At 45.1% G+C, this 20,555-nt stretch overlaps 1 protein-coding gene across 3 annotated transcripts in view; it reads right to left on the reverse strand.

Annotated features, from left to right (window-relative positions):
• CCDC149 (coiled-coil domain containing 149) overlaps nt 1–20,555 on the reverse strand; it is a 90,834-nt gene that overhangs the window by 47,446 nt on the left and 22,833 nt on the right. For all 3 annotated transcript variants that reach the window (XM_048509347.1, XM_048509346.1, XM_048509345.1), the window contains exon 4: nt 13,935–14,042. In XM_048509347.1, coding sequence (XP_048365304.1) covers nt 13,935–14,042 — 108 coding nt within the window. The remainder of the gene's footprint in view (nt 1–13,934; nt 14,043–20,555) is intronic.

Genomic DNA, 20,555 nt, shown 5'->3' on the forward strand with positions numbered 1-20,555 from the left:
TGCGCCCTACCATGAGTTTTCTTGGTAACGTGGAATAAAAGTACATGGAATGAATAATGACTAAATACAACAGAAGAGTCAATCCTATCCGTCCATGAAATGAGGTACTTCTGGGGTTCTCCTTTTTTTTTTTTTTTTGAAAAATACATATTGTTAGAAACTGTGAAAATTATGACATATTCTACAACAAGGAAAATGATGTATTGTCGAAGGCTTTCACAGCCGGAATCACTGGGGTGCTGTGTGGTTTCCGGGCTGTATGGCCGTGTTCTAGCAGCATTCTCTCCTGACGTTTCGCCTGCATCTGTGGCTGGCATTTTCAGAGGATCTGATGGTAGGAATGGAAAGCAAGTGGAGTATATATACTGTGAGGTCAAAAGGTGAGGCCATCTGAATAGAGTGGCCTGGCATGTGAGTCACAGAGAAGTCTGTAGCATGGGAGTAACAATGAAGCTAGCAAGGTCAATAGGTGAATGGATCTGAATAGAAGTATCCTGGTCTTTGTTCCCTTTGAGTGCTATAGTCTATAGTTGTCCTGTGTTTGTGTGGAGCTGTCTTGAAAATGATGTATTGTTGAAGGCTTTCACGGCCAGATTCAACTGATTGTGGTGGGTTTTCCGGGCTGTGTGGCCGTGGTCTGGTGGACCTTGTTCCTAATGGACACAGTGCGTAACAGACTTCCCTCTGTGATACATCTCTGAAGATGCCAGCCACAGATGCAGGCGAAACGTTAGGAACAAGATCCACCAGACCACAGCCACACAGCCCAGAAAAACCACCACAAGCAAGAAAGAGGATGTTGTCAGTAAGACTAAAAATACAAGTCTGTTGAAAACCTGGTGAAAAAACCCAGTTTGGTGATTTTTTTGAAAGCCCAAATTGGAATGAATCGATGAAAAACATAACCTCCTTAGAACTGGAAAGTTATATTTGGGTTTGGTTGACAGATAGGAATGGCATACCCTCTCCACAGGCCCATACATCCAGGGAGTTAATCCCCCATTTCACTGTCCTGCATAAAACTGAGGTCTCATTTGTACCAGGTCTTTAACCCACTTCGGCTTCTGGAGGCAGATTGTTTTAAAAGGTTTCACATAACTTAAGAATAAAATGCAACAACAATAGCAGAACATGGGAACAAAACAGGTTTTGGAAAACCCAGATTTAAGCTTCCTCAACTGTGGAAAGTCAGCATTTTATTCTTAAAGTGTATGAAACCTTTGCAAAAGTCCGTTTGCCTTCAAAAAAACAATGCAGGTTTTATTATTAGGGGGCGTGCCACTTTAGAACAAAGTTTGCTTTCAGAAATTGCAGTGGTTTAAAGAGCCCAATGAAGGGGGCCAAAGAGAGGTTGTAACCAGGGAGCCAGGACTAAACATTGCTCCTGTTTCATCAGGCAACATTATAATCTGGTTTCAGATCTTTAAATAAAAACCATTACCTACTGAGTGGGAGTCAGTTCTTGCTGCTCATCTCTTCCAGTTAAACTAATGGACCAAGTCCACCCCCGGATTATACTTTTCCACTGGTGACTCAGACTAATCCTGAAGTTCTTTAGAAGATTTCAGATCCTCCCCTTTTAAAGGCACTGCTGCAAATATTTCAGTTTCTTTGCCGATTTCGTTTATCATCCAGGTGTCAGGCCACACCATCCTTGGCCTGCCAGCGTGCACGTCCTCAGCCCACTCGCCGTCTCCTTGCCACGGGGCCTCTGTCTTTTGTTTCGCATGCTGAGAACTTCTAATCTTTCTTTCACAGGGAGTAACTCGTCTATTCTCAAAACAATGTAACTGTATTACTGTCCTTTCTCATGCTGATATTGGGGGAATGCAAAGGTGGGGCTTTAGGGGTTGAACCAAACTGTAACCCTAAGGTATATACTGGGGCCAGGGAACTTGGATCTCAGATTCAGCTACCTGGCTGTTGGGCTTGACACAGTTCTAATAAAGCTCTTGGACCTTTCTTGAGACTTATTATTGACTGGGGTACCAGACCCTTACACCAGGAAACGCTTTCTCATCATGGCCACATGAGACCCAACCAACCAACCCACCACATGAGACCCAACCAACCAACCAACCAACCAACCAACCAACCAACCAACCAGCCAGCCAGCCAGCCGGCCAGCCGTGTTCTAAAATTTCAAGCAAAAGGAAATCCAGGAGCACCATGACACCCATTTGATAAGAAACTGCTGCCAGTCGTAAAAGGAAACAACCTCAGACCTCTCCTCACTTGCGAGAGGCAACGGATGGCCAGAAATCTCAACCGCAGCTAAGAATTGTTCAAAACGTTCCACCAGGAAATGTTTCTTTTGTTCTGTAAATCTAGAGAAGCAGCTGAATAAATGAGAGGGGGGAAATCTAGCAAAGTTTTTGTATGAAACAATATTATATAATCAAGTCGTTTTTGTACATAGCCTCTTGAACTAACTTCTTTTTTGTAGCAATGAACACAGGGTTCAGTAACTTACTCTGGCTGCGTGACCGTTATGAGCGGGCATAAGTCAATAAGTCTCTTAAAAACTAAGCGTCCATTTTTATTGCTAGAAGTGTCTTAATTTGAGAGTACACTGAAGTGCTCTGTCCATCCTGTTTCAGCTCCATTTGTTGAGGGGGGGGGGGGAGCCACAGTATGAACCACAACATTCAGACAGAGTTCATCCACAAAGTGTCTTCTCAGCCTGCAAACGGCAGAGAGGACACTGGCAGAGACCATCTGGGCATCCAGCCCTATCGAAGGACACGAACATTATTCTGTGTTGGTTTCTTCTTTCATTATTACAATGCTTCAACTACAACAAAATTAACAAGCTGCCGCTACAGCAGAGCTGGGCTTGCTGAACCCCCGTGGTTCAAGGGGCAAATTCTAGAACATTTGGTACCAAAACTCAGTCCAATATATCTGAGAGAAAAGGCAAATGGATCTGCAGGGTGGTAACAGCTGTCAGTTGCACTTAACCGGGTCCAAGAAGACGCATGAGCCAATTGTTCGGAAAGCAAATATCTTCAGTACAATGCTACGCAGGTCTACTTGGAACAGAATTGTAGGCTTAGAGACCCATCTTTAGCGTGACTTCCCTGGTTTTCGGTATGCGTCGTTTATTAACAGTGGCCCATTTATTGTGGGCACTGGGCCACTTCCCTTGTCAACACAACCACAGGTGATTACACACATAGCCCATTGGCAACTGCCTCCTCGAGTGCTGTTCACAGAAACACAACTTCTGAGATGAACACTATATAGCAATCCAGAGAACCACAATATTAACCATGTAGGGTGAGCAGGATTTCGATTTTAAAAAAACAGATGCCCCCCTGAATTTTCTTTTAAAAAGCTGAGGTCACTTTGTAAGGATGTGAACAGTCCAATGAGCTTCTGGATCCTGAGAGTAAAACTTCAAACAGTCCAATAGCAAAACAGGGTGACATCTTCCAACGGCTGGGTGACCCTTGGGTGCTGGCAACAGATTCGATTAGCAAGTCCAAAGAGGGTCGTTGTCATTATCAAAGAGTCGGCTGGGCGTTGGTCTGAGCTACATTCCAGAGCCAACTTCCTGGTTACTTAATATCAGACCTTAACTGGCTATTGCTTCTATTCTCAGACACAAATTTCAAAAATAACATTTCTAACTTAAACATTAGGAAAACCTTAAAGGATAAACACACATACTTATACTTATAGGCAGGACTGTACATCTACCTACTGGCAGGGCTCGCTTAAAACTAATAGAACCTTAACCTAACTGAAGAACCTTATTAAACTAAAATCCTAAACTGCAGGCATAAACTTAACTAAGAGGAGCTTTTACTACATCCTAGAATGACACAAACACAAGTGAAATCATATAGCATTGGTACAATCATGCATATACATTCTTTGTGAACCTTATGAAGGCTTCTGAACCACACAGGTCTCTGTATCCGGGCAGGGAGCCAGTGTAGCCTGGCAACCTGACTTCAGGAAAATATTTTGTTTATTTTCCCATCGGTAACAACTTCTCATAATCAAGGAGGGTCTACTGTTTTTTTTGCGGGGGGGGGAGGATAGGTGCATATCAGAGACACACTATTTTTTTTTTATTATGCCTAGATCGGTTTTCTAGATTGTGACCTACAGCCATATTCTGACACAAAGAGATAAGAATAGATTGTATTCTGGAAACAGAACATCCTGCAATCCTAAAAGGCTGAAATTCTGCAGAACCAACTGTACAAAAAAAGTTGATCATTTGATTGAACAAAATAAACCTAGTACACTTCATTCAACATACTCGTTGTTGTTGTTGTTGTTGTTGTTGTTGTTGTTGTTGCTGTTATTTAGATTTAATAGGCTGCCCTTCCTCTTTGGGCTCCAAATGGTGTAAAACAAGCATACAAACGATGATCACTTAGTAGCTGCAGCAAAGGCTACCCACCAGAGGTGGGATCCAGCAGGTTCTCACAGGTTCCCGAGAGTAGGTTACTCATTATTTGTGTGGCCGAGAGGGGGTTACTAATTGGTGATTTGGCCACGTGATTTTTGCCTTAGTTACGCCCCTCCTCTCAGCAGTAGCGCAGAACTTGAAGCAGTCTAGCAGGAGGTGTACCGGCGTGCGTGGCAGCCTGCGCCTGTGTGCATTCGTTTCTCACCCAAGGACCAGAACAGCGGCTGCGTCCTTGCCACAGCCCCGCCCAGGAATGCCCCTTCCAGGAATGCCCGGCCACGGCCCCGTCGTGCCCCGCCCCCGTCGTGCCCCGCCCAGCCCCATTGGTGCTATGCCACAGTTTGAATCCCACCACCATGGGAACCTGTTACTAAAATTTTTGGATCCCACCACTGCTACCTCCCCGCCCCCCCGCCCCCACAACGATGCAACATACTTTGTTAACTTTCATCTTATGACCACTTTTTTGGAATTCTATACGCACACAGAATCTATCCCCCCCCCCCACCCCCGGCACAGCTTTTCTGATTTATAAATCTCTGCTTTGAAACACAGATCAACGAAAAGTTACTCCCTCGGCTAAAGAAACCCCTGCTGGCCAGGTGCCTGGAGGCTCCCGAAGGCCGCTTGCCTCACGGAGGCCGCTTGGCTGCGCTTCCTCTGGGGGCACTGCAACATCCACATCGGCCTCCTGTGAGGATTTCTCTCCACTGATACCAGATCCAAGCAGCAAGAACAAGATCCATTCTGCAAAGGTGGCAAATCGATAAATTAAAGCAGAAGAGAAAACAGAAGCCAAGAAATCAAAGCATAACATTCAACACACGTTGGTAGCAGACAAGGTTTCAGAGGCTGCCGGATTCTAGGGGAGTCAACATTTGCCCTTGGCTACTTCTCATCTATCTATTCGCGCACCTAGAATCAGGTAAATACAGACTTCCCCTCACTACAAGAGCTGCCTGCTTTCTCCTCTGAAACTCAGGAGCCTGGAGGCTCTCATAGAACAAGAACAAGCTACAGGTTACAATTCTAAGGGCTAGACCCGTGAGTGCCTTCTGGGGTTAGATCTAGGATACAAAAACGAACCAGGTTTTCGCTCACGCCAGGAGCTACTTTCGGAAGCAATTTTAAATGAAGTCGCAAATCCACATGGATCTGGCTTATCTTGCAGATACATATTTCTCTCATTAACAGAAACGTATTGCTGAATACTACATAGGGCTGAGCCCTTCGTGGATAGGGCAATATACTAAATTTAATAATAATAATAATAATAATAATAATAATAATAATAATAATAATAATAATAATAATAATAATAATAACAACAACAACAACAACAACTATTAATAATTATTAATTATTAATTATTAATTATTAATTATTAATTATTAATTATTAATTATTAATTATGATGATGATGATGATGATGATGATGATGATGATGATGATGATGATGATGATGATGATGATGATGATGTTACAGAAGGGCTGCGTAACGGACTTATAATGTTCCACAGATTTACACCCCAAACACCGGCTCCCCGGCCTTCCAAATACTTTTGTATGTATCTGTAACCAGTCATCAGTAGCGAACTTAACAGGAGACAAAGGCCGATTCTGCACAGGCAACTTAAAAGGGTTACATCAGGGGTCGGCGACCTTTAACACCCAAAGAGCCATTTGGACCCGTTTTCCAATGAAAAGAAAACACTTGGAGCCACAAATACTTTTTGACTTCTAAAATGAAGATAACACTGTATAGAATTGTTCTCATGCAGGGAGAAGTTCCCTTCTTTGGGGCTCATTTTTACCCATCAAAGCAAAAAAAAGGAGGGGGGGGTAAAAAGCCTGTTGTTTTGCACATGATTCAAATGACCAGCAATAGAACCCCCGTTTCACACATTTATCTTTTCTTGTGTTCAAAGACACTGATTATGCCCCCCCCAAAAAAAGCACCCCCTCAAATTCCACTTGGATGGTGGATCAAAACTGGTGCCTAATGGGGTTGTCAACTTCCGGGGGGGGCTGAACTCCCCCCTCCCCCGAGAAAATGTCTGCCATGGAGGGTGGACTCAACAGCCATATTCCTCACTGAGCATGGTCCCCGCCCTGGTCCCAAAAGCCCCAGCTTCTGAGAATCTACCCCCAAATATCCTGGGATTTGCCCGCCAGGAGTTGGCAGCCCACAACAACCATGGCTGAGGATGATCCCGGCCTTCCTCCCTTCCATGATCTACAAGCTTACCCTCCACTGGCTTACTCTGAAGTAAACCTTCCAAGATCCATGTGCAAGGCTTTCCCCATGTGCTCCTGCCCTCCTTGGCAATGCAGAAGCAAACAATTCTCACCCACCCCTGCCTCCCCATCAAACAGCCTCGACGAGTGCAACCTTGCAGGGCTGCAGGTAATAACTCATTTAAAACCTGACATCGTCTTTCTCACCTGGACTCAGCCAGGCTGCCATCTGCCAGGAAAGTCCCTGGAGCTCAGCGGAGCTGCTGGGGGGCCTGCAACCCAAGGCAGCACTGCTGGGGTCCCCCATGTGGTCCCGCCTCCCAAGAAGGACCCGGGCGAGGGGGAAATGAGGCCACCCAAAGCAGGGTCGACTCCTGACCCCCCATTCAAGGGGGGCGGACTGAGGTTAGGATTGCACTGAAAATCTGTGCTCCTGCAACTCCCTCCCATTTCCCGCCCTTCGCCACTCACTTATCCTGCATTCAGTTTACAGGGTGGAGTCTGCCCTGAAAGAGTTAAGCCCTGGCCAGCCCTGACTGGCCAGAGAAAAAAATGCAGGTACTATAAATAGAGTCAGCGAGAGTGCTGAGGGGTTCTTTGGGTCTTTTTGGCTTTTTGGCTCGGTCTGTGAGCTTTTGTGCCTTCGGGTACGTTTTGTGGCAGAGTGAGGAGATTCCGCCAAGATCTCTCACTGCTGTTTTTTGTTAATAGCTGAGGAAACTATTAAGACATCTGAAACCCTGAGTCTGGAGGAGAGTGACCCCCACTCAGGTGTTGTGAGGGAAAACCTCTGACAAGTCTAAAAGTCTGTCCTCTACAGTGAACACCAGTATTGGGAGGCCCAGTCCTGTGGCAGAGAGGCCAAATTTGGGATTGTGGGAGAGGGAGGCTGTTATGCCAGAATCCTACTGGGCGTAGACTGGGTGTTTTATTTAGTGGTGAGGTACAGTGGACAAAAGTCTGTCTTAAGAGGCAGTGTGAAACCTCCAAAGTAACATCTTACTAAAGTAAATCTTTTATGAGGAGAAATCTTAACTAAAGTGACACCTGCGAGTGTCTTGTAACGTTTTAAAACTTAAGTGAAGTGCCATTACCATCTCTGCAACCGCTAAGCTCTGAAATCATTAAATTCTGAAACCAACAAGCGTAAATCCTCTCAAGTTACCTGAGAAGCCTCTGTTAAGCCAGAAATAAACGTTTTAAGTTTTTGTTCAGTCAGATCCGTTCCAGTCTCCTATTTCTATCTGTGTCCCCCAGAAAAGGGTGGTGTCTGTTAAAATCAGTTTTTGTGGGCAATAGTAAAATATATTTTGGTGGCAGCGAAAAAAAATCAAGCTAATTATTAGGAAGGTTCCTAAAACACCTGACGGGAATCCTTCCTATAGAGCGAGAATATAACGGCCCTTACGTAACACCTGTTCAGTGGTGCTCCGCCCCTTCCCCGTGCCGTCATCATCAGCATCAGCCAACCAGGCAGCTGAGACAGAGAAGCTGGAAGTGGCTTGGGATAGCCATCTCAGACTGTGCCTCTCTAGGAACGTGGACTCTTTCCCATTAATCCTTAGGGCGACTCTCCGAAGGAGGCTGACAGGACCCAAGTCACACAGAGCTGCAGTACAAGGACAAAAGAGCCGCATGCGGCTCCAGAGCCGTGGGTTGCAGACCCCCGGGTTGCTTGTGCCACCATTGGCATGGTGGGTGCAGGGGCTAGCTGGGATCACTGGGATCCCAGCAGCGGGAGGCAGCACAATTTGCAGGAAACACAGTATTTTTGTGCAAACTGTGCAGCCAAGAATCCCTCCACCCGAGAGTCCACCTCCTGAGAATCCATCCCACCTACCTGAACAATATGGTGGCAGCCGCAAGATGGTTGGAATATATATGGGAACAAATACAGCTAGAGATATTTGAAAGACTGGCAAAAAATATTTTATGGAAAGAAAAAATAGAAGATATTAAGAAGATATGGACAGTGTATAAAGAATGGATGGAAGAAGCCGGATTTAACGAAGAGCCATGGAATAAGAGAATACGAAGAATGAACCTCCTGCTGCTTGCATGAAAAAATTAATAAAGCAAAGGGGGGGAGGGAGGTGAAAATGGAAAAAATGTATAGATGAAAGAAAAATATTAAATGTAACAAATGTATGAATACTCTATACAATAAAAAATTATCAAAAAAAAATATATGGTGGCAGCCTATTAGAGAATCCACTCTAATGGCAGCCACCTGGGGAATCCACTGTAATGGTGGACAGACGGGGGTGGGCATAGAATGCTTCCTGCTTGCTGGAGTTCACATAGGCAAGCAGGAAGCATTTGAAACCTGGGTTAAAGGAAAAGTCGCTAATTTAGCGACTCATTTAACCTGGGTTCAGGCAAATAGAAGTGTTTGGTGGGGGAGTTCTGTTGGAACGTCTAACCCCAAAAAGACTTTTTAAAAGGGCCTGACTCCATTATATTTGGCCTGCGCAGAATCACCCAAAGGCTCCAGACAGCTTTTCCACTTGGGGTTACCGCTCTATGATGCGGTCCCCAGCCCCCAACTTGGGGTTGCCGCTCTATGATGCGGCTGGCCTCCACGCGGGCCAGGGCGTTTACTGCCCTGGCCCCTGCCTGGTGGAACGCTCTTCCTCCAGCAGTTAGGGCCCTGCAGGACCTTGGAGAGATCTGCAGGGCCTGTAAAACTGTGTTGTTCCACCGGGCTTTTGGGGGTGGGGCACGGCCACTGAGCCCGCCCTTCATGCTGTCCTGCGCACTGGCTATCTATTGGACCATCTGCCAACCCCCTCCCCTCCCAGGGTTTGATCACAGGGGCTGGGTGCCAGACGTCTTCTATTATTATGTTAATTTTGTTAATTTTATGTTAATGCTGCATTTTAATGGGGTAGGGTTTATTTTTATTAGAGCCTGTATTAATTTACATTTACTGGATTTTAACCTGATATTGTGCTCTATTTATATGCTGTTCACCACCCTGAGCCCATCTCCAAGTCTTGGTTTCTGTTCTCATTGGAATGACCAGGGTTAAAGAGTCCTTTGCTGTTAACAGAGGAGGCCCTGGCATCATCAGGGCAATAATAAGCCAAACAGAAAGTCTCTGGTGGCTAGACCTTGGTTCCACTCACCTTTTCCTCTGTAAACTGATAAACTTCACTGCTTCTGTAATAGAATTCTTCACTGCATGAAGACCCCTGCCAAGTTTTAAAATCCTGCTACCCCATTAACCCCAGAATTTGAGCAGCAGGACTCTCTGCAGTCTAGCTTTTCACACTTTGATCCATGTCTGCAAAACTTCAGCTACAATAACTAAATATATCGGTTAACAAATAATAGTAAAGGGTTTAATACCGAGCACTAGATCTGGAGTAATGTTCCATATAAGATACTAAATTTAGCAATACATTTGTAAAGTGGCAATTAGGGAATAACCATTTAAAATTGAAGCCTGCCATTCTTAAAGTAACAAAACGGAAAAGGAATTCAACGGATCTTTTGAAATAATGTTAATTATCAAAAACACTGATTTAATAAAGAAGAAGAAGATAAAATGCTAAATCACAATAGAAAACTATCTGCATCTCTTTCTGGTGGATTAATTCCAATGACCACTATGAAAGGCAACGATGACAAACGATGACAAACGAAGGTGTGCCAGCGGTTGCTAAATGCCAGAAAATGTTGTAAAAATCATTCGATCAAGAGAAGAAGAAGAAAAAGAAGAGTTTGGATTTATATCCCCCGCTTTCTGTCCTGTCGGAAACTCAAAGGGGCTTACAATCTCCTTGCCCTTCCCCCCTCACAACAGACACCCTGTGGGGCTGAGAGAGCTCAGATGAACTGTGACTAGCCCAAGGTCACCCAGCTGGCATGTGTGGGAGTGCACAGGCTAATCTGAATTCCCCAGATAAGCCTCCACAGCTCAAGCGGCAGAGCTGGGAATCAAACCCAGTTCCTCCAGGTTAGAATGCACCTGCTCTTAACCACTACGCCACTGCTGCAGAGCATTCTGATGTGAAACAAAATGAAAGATCAACAGTGCAATCCTGAATAGAATTATACCCCTTGAAGCTCACTGAAGTCCATAGTCTTCAAAAGGCTGAAACTCCATTTAGGAGTGCTGGTGAAAGTAGCGAAAACCAAGAGCATGGACAGCTTCACAAAGGGGGTTAAACAGATTCATGGCGGAAATGTCTATCAATAGCTACTAGCCCTGGGGACTGAAGGGAGACTCCATCTGTACAGGTAGGAAATCTTTGAATACCTCAGCCTCCATGCTCCAGGCAACTGGTTGGCCACTGCTTAAAACAGTCTGCTGGACTAGATGGACCACCCCCTTCTGTCCACCATTACGGTGGATTCCCCAGGTGGCTACCATTAGAGTGGATTCTCTAATAGGCTGCCGCCATATTGTTCAGGTAGGTGCTGCTATGTTGTTATGACTGCATTATAAAGCTACATTCTTAAGAACTAGGGCTGCCAGCTCCACGCTGGGAAATAGCTGGAGATTTTGGGGGGTTGAACTTGAGAAAGGCGGGGTTTAGGGCCCTTCCCTAAACCCCTCACCTTAGCCCACTCACTTTCCTGGGGTATAATGCCACAGACTCCACTTTCCAAAGCGGCCATTTTCTCCAACCTAGTGTTCTTTACAACAGTTCAGTGAAGCAGGAAATAGCTGTGGATGGAGCACAATGACTTTAATAGTGGATAAACTGTTAATGGGAAATCTGTGCTGGGAATTTCCTAGTTCCCATCTCATACTCTCAGCTGCTGTGAGATACCAGCTCCTTACTGTGATGGTCTGAGGCCAAAAGTTCTACTAGTCAGAAAGTTGGCTTGAATCAGTAATCAAAATACATCGTACAGTCAGAGGATTATGATGGTTGGTTACAAAAACCAAGCAGACAATTGTCAACAAAAAGTCTATTTAAAATAAAAACAGTTTCATAAGAACATAAGAAAGAGCCTGCTGGATCAGACCAGAGTCCATCTAGTCCAGCACTCTGCTACTCGCAGTGGCCCGCCTTTGGGAGCTCACATGCAGGATGTGAAAGCAATGGCCTTCTGTTGCTGCTGCTCTCCAGCACCTGCTGAGGCATTTGCAATCTCAGATCAAGATTGGTAGCCATACATCGACTCAGTGGTGGGATTCAAATAATTTAACAACTGGTTGTATACAAGCATCATTTTAACAACCGGTTCTGCCAAAGTGGTGCGAACCGGCTGAATCCCACCACTGCATCAACTTCTCCTCCATAAATCTGTCCAAGCCCCGTTTAAAGCTATCCAGGTTAGTGGCCATCACCACCTCCTGTGGCAGCATATTCCAAACCAATCACGTGTTGCGTGAAGAAATGTTTCCTTTTATTAGTCCTAATTCTTCTCCCCAGCATTCTCAATGGATGCCCCCTGGTTTTAGTATTGTGTTAACATTTTCTATCCCATGCATAATTTTATAGACTTCAATCATATCCCCCCTCAGACGTCTCCTCTCCAAACTAAAGAGTCCCAAACGCAGCAGGCTCTCCTCATAAGGACGGTGCTCCAATCCCTCAATCATTCTCGTTGCCCTTCTCTGCACTTTTTCTATCTCTTCGATATCCTTCTTGAGATGTGGCGACCAGAACTGAACACAGTACTCCAAGTGCGGTCGCACCACTGTTTTATATAAGGGCATGACAATCTTTGCAGTTTTATTATCATTTCCTTTTCTAATCATCCCCAGCATAGAGTTTGCCTTATTCAAAGCTGCCATGCATTGAGTTGACATTCCCATGGAACTATCAGCTAAGATGCCCAAATCCCTTTCCTGGTCTGTGACTGATAGCACTGACCCCTGTAGCGTGTATGTGAAGTTTGGATTTTTTGCCCCAATGTGCATCACTTTACATTTTGCTACATTGGACTGCATTTGCCATTTCTTAGCCCGCTCACCTAATTTATAAAGGAGTGCTTGAAGCTCTTTGCAATCCTTTGCGGTTCTCACCACCCTACATAATTTGGTATCATTATGGTGAACACAGAAATTAGGCCTCAGACCCTCCAGTTCCTGAAGCAAGGAGAGATTTCTTCCTGTCTCCAACTCCTCTCTCAACTATGACAACAAACAAACAATGTTTCATCTTCCTGACCACCACCCACCCACCCTGGAATTATGTTAGGATTAAAGCAAGATTTCACGTTGTCCATGTTCATGAAATGGAAATGGAAACCATCACAAATTTCTGTGGCACTCTACTTGAAGGAGGAGGAGGAGGAGGAGGAGGAGGAGGAGGAGGAGGAGGAGGAAGAGGAGAAGAAGAAGAAGAAGAGGAGGAGGAGGAGGAGGAGGAGGAGGAGGAGAAGAAGAAGAAGAAGAGGAGGAGGAGGAGGAGTTTGGATTTATATCCCGCCTTTCTCTCCTGCAGGAGACTCAAAGGGGCTTACAATCTCCTTGCCCTTCCCCCCTCACAACAACAAACACCCTGTGAGGTATGTGGGGCTGAGAGAGCTCCAAGAAGCTGTGACTAGCCCAAGGTCACCCAGCTGGCGTGTGTGGGAATGTACAGGCTACTCTGAATTCCCCAGATAAGCCTCCACAACTCAGGTGGCAGAGCTGGGAATCAAACCCGGTTCCTCCAGATTAGATACATGAGCTCTTAACCTCCTACACCACCGCTGCTCCTTGAAGCAAAGCACTCTACTTTAAACCTGTAACAGGTTTTTTTTTTTAAAAAAAAGATGTGATGGTTGAGTTTTCCAGCTACAACATGGCAGTCCACAACAGATAATATGTGGAATTTGAGGTTAGAATTTTACACAGTATTAGAGAGCCCAAACTATCTTACCACAACTGCATCGATGAACACTGGTTCTTAATGGGTCCACAAATTAACCTTTAGGAACTTGACCACTTTTCTAGAAGTTTTCAGACTTACATGAATACTCCCCTTCAGTGGGAGGACGGCCTACCTTAAAACTTCAAAACCCAAGAATATGAACGTAAAATTATTATTGTACAGACAGGACTACCTTTATTACAGCATTTTGAAACCTCATAAATCAACTCCCAGAATAAAGACATCCTTAACAACAATAAAATGGAAGGAACAAGAACTGTATAGATGAAACTCATATCAGTTTTCTCCGACTATCACTAGTCTAAATAAAGAACACAATTTAGAAAACTCGCGGGCAAATCTTTCCTTTGTTACAGTTGGCAAACTGAACGGAAGACGAATCTATTCAAAAAGTGTGGCTGGGTTGCTTTCGGAGTTAACTAGTACAATACCTTATTGTCTCCTTGTACTTCTCCCAGCCTCTGCTGAAGTTCTTTGATTTCTTCTCCGAGACGCTTATTTCGATCCCGAGAATCACTCAGAAGCTGAGCAAGGTTGGCCTAGGGGATAAAAAGGCAGAATTTGAATCAAGTAAAGCGAGACCCTAAAACTGGATTAGGAGCTGGTATCTGTGAAACGTCGTTAAGCTTAATTCAGTACCGCGTTTGCATTTAGTCTGACTGGTGGTGACAGGCTCCTCATGCTTCAGGAAGCCAAAAGCACCATTTCTATAACTAAATAGTCACATGAATAAAACCAAACAAACAAACTTATAACCCAGTTCTCTGGAGGCAGCCCTGGCTGCTGTGGCTCTGGACTAGGTTGTAAAAAATGCAATCTGGGCTATTTGTTTTGGGACTGACTTCCCTTGGATATGTCTAGTGCCCACAGACCCACCGAACACTGTTGACTTGCTTGGAGCACTCCATATCTTTCAATAGCGCAAGCAACAATCTCCCTTTCGGATCACCTAGCAGAACTAGAAATTGCAAGCAGTGCTCTTGAGTGGTCCTGCTCTTACCTGCCAGGTCAATTCTAGAATATGGGGGGAAGCTGCTGTTGGTGGTGGATCAAGCAGAAGACTGCTTCTTCTGGGCACCCCTCTAAGAACCACCTGAGGAGACCCACACAACCCACACAATCAAATTTGCCGATGACACAATGGTGGTGGGGCTCATCTCTGGAGGGGATGAGTCTGCCTATCGGAGTGAGGTGGACCGACTGCTCTCATGGTGCAGGGAAAATAACCTGGTTCTTAATACTAACAAGACAAAGGAGCTTATAGTGGACTAGAGAAGGAATAGCTCAGAAATTCAGCCCTTGACTATAAATGGAGATCAAGTAGAGTGGGTGGCTAGTTTTAAATTTCTGGGCATCATGATTAAAGAGGACTTGACCTGGGGCGTACAGACTGCCGCGGTGGTTAAGAAGGCCCAGCAAAGACTGTACTATCTGAGACTTTTAAGGAAACAACAACTGAATGGAAAATTCCTGGTGTCCTTTTACCGCTGTGCTATAGAGAGTGTCTTAACCTACTGCATCTGTGTATGGTTCTCCAGTTGCACTGTGGCAGATAGGAAGGCGCTCCAAAGGGTGATCACTACTGCACAGCGGATTATCGGCTGTCCTCTCCCCTCCTTGGAAGAACTCTTTTGACAAAGTTCTCATCTGAGACTGCTGAGAAAAAATGCTTTTGACAAAGTTCCTCATCAGAGACTGTTGAGAAAACTCCGCAATGAAGGAATAAGAGGGGAAGTCCTCCTATGGATTAAAAATTGGTTGAGGAACAGGAAACAAAGGGTGGGTGTAAATGGGAAGTTCTCACAATGGAGAGATGTAGGGAGTGGTGTCCCCCAAGGATCCGTTTTGGGACCAGTGCTCTTTAACTTATTCATAAATGACCTGGAAGTAGGGGTAGGTAGTGTGGTGGCCAAGTTTGCAGATGATACCAAATTATGTAGGGTGGTGAGAACCACAAAGGATTGCGAAGAGCTCCAAGCGGACCTTGATAAATTAGGTGAGTGGGCTCAGAAATGGCAAATGCAGTTCAATGTAGCAAAATGTAAAGTGATGCACATAGGGGCAAAAAATCCAAACTTCACATACACGCTACAGGGGTCAGTGCTATCAGTCACAGACCAGGAAAGGGATTTGGGCGTCTTAGTTGATAGTTCCATGGGAATGTCAACTCAATGCATGGCAGCTGTGAAAAAGGCAAACTCTATGCTGGGGATAATTAGGAAAGGAGTTGATAATAAAACTGCAAGGATTGTCATGCCCTTATATAAAGCAGTGGTGCGACCGCACGGAGTACTGTGTTCAGTTCTGGTCGCCACATCTCAAAAAGGATATCGAAGAGATAGAAAAAGTGCAGAGAAGGGCAACGAGGATGATTGAAGGATTGGAGCACCTTCCTTATGAGGAGAGGCTGCAGCGTTTGGGACTCTTTAGTTTGGAGAGGAGACGTCTGAGGGGATATGATTGAAGTCTATAAAATTATGAATGGGGTAGAAAATGTTGACAGAGAAATTTTTCTCTCTTTCTCACAATACTAGAACCAGGGGGCATTCATTGAAAATGCTGGGGGGAAGAATTAGGACTAATAAAAGGAAACACTTCTTCCATAGCGTGTGATTGGTGTTTGGAATATGCTGCCACAGGAGGTGGTGATGGCCACTAACCTGGATAGCTTTAAAAAGGGCTTGGACAGATTTATGGAGGAGAAGTCAATCTATGGCTACCAATCTTGATCCTCCTTGATCTGAGATTGCAAATGCCTTAGCAGACCAGGTGCTCAGGAGCAGCAGCAGCAGCAGAAGGCCATTGCTTTCACATCCTGCATGTGAGCTCCCAAAGGCACCTGGTGGGCCACTGCGAGTAGCAGAATGCTGGACTAGATGGACTCTGGTCTGATCCAGCAGGCTAGTTCTTATGTTCTTAACTCTATAATTCCCGAAGCCTAAAGAAAGCCCAAAATATTCTGAGAGACCCGTCTCATCCAGCACACTCTCTTTTTGAACTGTTCCCATCCGCCAGACGATACAGGTCTATCAAAACTAGGACAAAGAGGCTTAGAGACAGCTTCTACTCTAGAGCTGTGGCTATGCTAAACTCCGCGGCTTCGTGGTGATGTGTTTGGGGCTGTGTAGGGATGGGTGGAGGAAGGGGAAAGTGAGGATGGGGTATGAGTCTGAAATTGCATGCGTCGAGGAATGCTGCTGTAAATTTCGTTGTGTGTGCACAATGACAATAAAATGCTTATGCTTATTATTATTATTATTTATTTAATTTGTATACCGCCCGATCCCCGAAGGGCTCCGGGCGGTGAACAACATTCACTACAACATCAACAGGAGCGGTCGTACAAATATAAACACATAGGCTCCATCCCATAAAATAGCTTAAAACTCATAAAACAGCAAAAACCATAATACATAATAAAAGGCGTCCGACCCCAATTTAAAACCTACCCCCATGGGGGGGGATGGCAGGACCCCTCAATATGAGGGGACCCTGATGTAACTGCCCTAGGGGCAGGGCAGTAAGGGGGCACCATGTCAGCAGCTGGACACTCCAAAGGCCCGGTGGAACAACACAGTCTTACAGGCCCTGCGGAACTCACCCAGGTCCCGCAGGGCCCGGACAGCTGGAGGAAGGGTGTTCCACCAGGCCGGGGCGAGTGCCGTAAAGGTCCTGGCCCGCGTGGAGGCCAGCCGCATCATAGAGGGGCCGGGGGCCACCAGTAAATTGGCCTCTGCAGAGCGCAGAGGCCGAGTTGGGACATATGGGGTGATGCGGTCCCGAAGGTACGAGAATTATGATTTTGGGAGACTGGGTTTACTTGAAACTGTAAGCCATAAGTGTCAAACTCGCGACCCTCCAGATGTTATGGACTGAAGTTCCCATCATCCCCTGCCAGCATGATGCTGGAAGGGGATGATGGGAACTGTAGTCCATAACATCTGGAGGGCCGTGAGTTTGACACCTGTGCTGTAAGCCTTCTGCTCAGTTACAAGATGTTCTCAGGGCAGCAAGTGTGAAGGCTTTGGATTCACTTTCCTGAGGTAAGTTTTGTGGTGAGGGAGAAGGACAAGGAGATCACTGAGACGGGAGTTCTGTGTAAATAGCTATTTATTTACAGGCCGGTTTCAAAGAACAGACCATTTGTTTTGTCTGAGTCGGTTATTTGAAACAAACTAATGCACACCAAACAGGTTTTTGAACTCGAGGTTTTAAACAGTGCCTCCTGTTCCCTCCCAAATTTTGATCAATAAGCCTTTAACTGAAGCTCAGGAGAATAACTGGGACAATTTGCTGATGGGACAGGAGAGTGTATAAGGCACAGAATTCCCTTAAGTGCACTTTCTCAGAGCTTGGCTATTGTTGATTTAATTGCTAGATTATGCTCTTTGCGCATCCGTTTTTCCTGGTGCTCACTAAAAACTGCCGAGCCATTCACCCGTCATATTCACAAAAATACCATGTTTCTCCCTGACCATGAACAAAGAAAGGTCATCATAAGGGGGAAAAAAACCACAAGGAACTGTAGGCAAATCCCGTCGTTTGTTTCTGCTCCATGAAAACATCTATGCACTAAACAGCAGCAGGCCTCCACCTGAGAAAGATTTTGTGGCCTCAAGTTCCATCAAGCACAGAGTCTTTTAGTAAAGCATAAGCATAAGCATTTATTGTCATTGTGCACGCACAACAAAATTTACAGCAGCATTCCTCGACGCACACAATTTCAGACTCATACCCCATCCTCACTTTCCCCTTCCTCCACCCATCCCTACACAGCCCCAAACACATCAACACGAAGCCGCGGAGTTTAGCATCGCCACAGCTCTAGAGTAGAAGCTGTCTCTAAGCCTCTTTGTCCTAGTTTTGATAGACCTGTATCGTCTGCCGGATGGCAACAGTTCAAAAAGAGAGTGTGCTGGATGAGACAGGTCTCTCAGAATATTTTGGGCTTTCTTTTATAGTAACAAGCCTTTATTGGCATAAAATAAACATGCAAAATAAGCATACAAAATTTGCCCATTATTGCTCACAGTTATAGACACTGGTACTAAAATATATACATGGTCCTTCTGTAACTATAGGACATTCCTTCAGCTAAGTTGACTCACTTAAACGTCATCGGATACTGACAGAAGCTAGAAAAATTACTGCTGGCTATATGTGGTCATAATACATAGACATTGATTGGTATTCATCTAGACTTACGTCTATTATCTTTAGCAGAAATTTTGCTACATTCTCGCACACTGTGTGATTTTTGGGCTTCCTAAAGACAATTGCTGGGAGCGAGAGGGAGGGGACGAGAGAGTGGGAGCTCAAACGAAATGAATATAAGCCAAGGTACACCTGCCACACGACAATTTGATTCATTCTCTCATTAAGCCGCCCGAGGAGAATCTTAACCAGTCAAAACAGAAGACCAGCATCCCTAGTAACATTTCCCTTAAACCGTATCTTCCCGAAGATTCGATTCCTGTAACACAGTTTCTGAACTCCAGCCACCAAAGTTATTTTGCTTCAGACGACTGTGAGAATGATGGATAGTAACCCGAACTTAATGCTCCCTACAGTCCCCTGCACATAAATCTCAGTTGGCGCACACAAGAAGTTGTCACCCTACACCCCACCCCGCTGGGATCCTGTAACGTGGGTCCAGGTGGAGGGAAAGGTGGGGGCAAAACGGGGGGGACAGACCGAGAGAGATGGCAGCGTGAAATATATGTACACAGAAGCATCAGGATGACATTTAGATCGGATGGAAGTTTAAATTATTTACCGGCAGATCTCAAGTTAGACAACTGGAATAAAAGAGAACGAGCAGCAAAATCTGATGAAACATCAAATGTGTTTGAGAAGTGTGATTGATAGCAATTTCATTGCAATTTCTACTTCAATGGTTTTGTATGATTGTGGCACCCAACTTAATATAGTAAAACCAGCTTTGCTTAGTAAGAGAGCCTCGAGCTCGACGACAACGGCCCCAAATTGATGATCTCAGCCGGCACCACATTTTTGTTGTCAAAACAAACTTACATGCATTAATTTTCAAGTGTGGAAGGCTGCCTGTCACAGCCTTGCCACACAAATAATATCCTTCTTCAAGCTCCGGCCCGAATGATATTCACAACAAAATTCATTATCAAGCCAAGATGCGCCGCAGAGGAAAATAAGCTCCACCGCGATCGTCAGATGCCGGATGAGACGCAACTCCGCTTCCAAAGAGGCATTAAGCCTTCATTTGACAAGGTACCCCTGCAAAATATTCTTAACCTGGTTCTTAACACTAACAAGACAAAGGAGCTTATAGTGGACTAGAGAAGGAATAGCTCAGAAATTCAGCCCTTGACTATAAATGGAGATCAAGTGGAGCGGGTAGCTAGTTTTAAATTTCTGGGCGTTATGATTAAAGAGGACGTGACCTGGGGCGTACAGACTGCCGCGGTGGTTAAGAAAGCCCAGCAAAGACTGTACTTTCTGAGACTTTTAAGGAAGCAACAACTAGATGGAAAACTTCTGGTGTCCTTTTTACGGCTGTTAACTATAGAGAGTGTCCCTAACCTACTGCATCTGTGTATGGTTCTCCAGTTGCACAGTGGCCCAGAATAGGAAGAAGCTTCCAAAGGGTGATCACTACTGCACAAAGGATTATCGGAAACCGCCCTCTTCCCTTCCTCTTGGAAGAAATCTATAATTCGAAGCCTAAATAAAAGCCCAAAAAAATATTCTAGAGGGACCCGCTCTCATCCAGCACACTTCTCTTTTTTTTTTTAAAGCTGCTGTTACCATCTGGCAGACGATACAGGGCCCTCAGAACTAGGACAAAGAGGCTTAGAGACAGCTTCTACTCTAGAGCTGTGGCTATGCTAAACTCCGCTGCTTCATATTGATGTATTTGGGGCTGTGTAGGGATGGGTGGAGGAAGGGGAAAGTGAGGATGATGTATGAGTCTGAAATTGTGTGCATCGAGGACTGCTGCTGTAAATTTCGTTGTGCGTGCACAATGACAATAAAATGCTTATGCTTATGCTTATGCTTAACAACCATCTGGCGGT

This window comes from Sphaerodactylus townsendi, linkage group LG10, assembly GCF_021028975.2.
Source record: "Sphaerodactylus townsendi isolate TG3544 linkage group LG10, MPM_Stown_v2.3, whole genome shotgun sequence".
Taxonomy (NCBI): domain Eukaryota; kingdom Metazoa; phylum Chordata; class Lepidosauria; order Squamata; family Sphaerodactylidae; genus Sphaerodactylus; species Sphaerodactylus townsendi.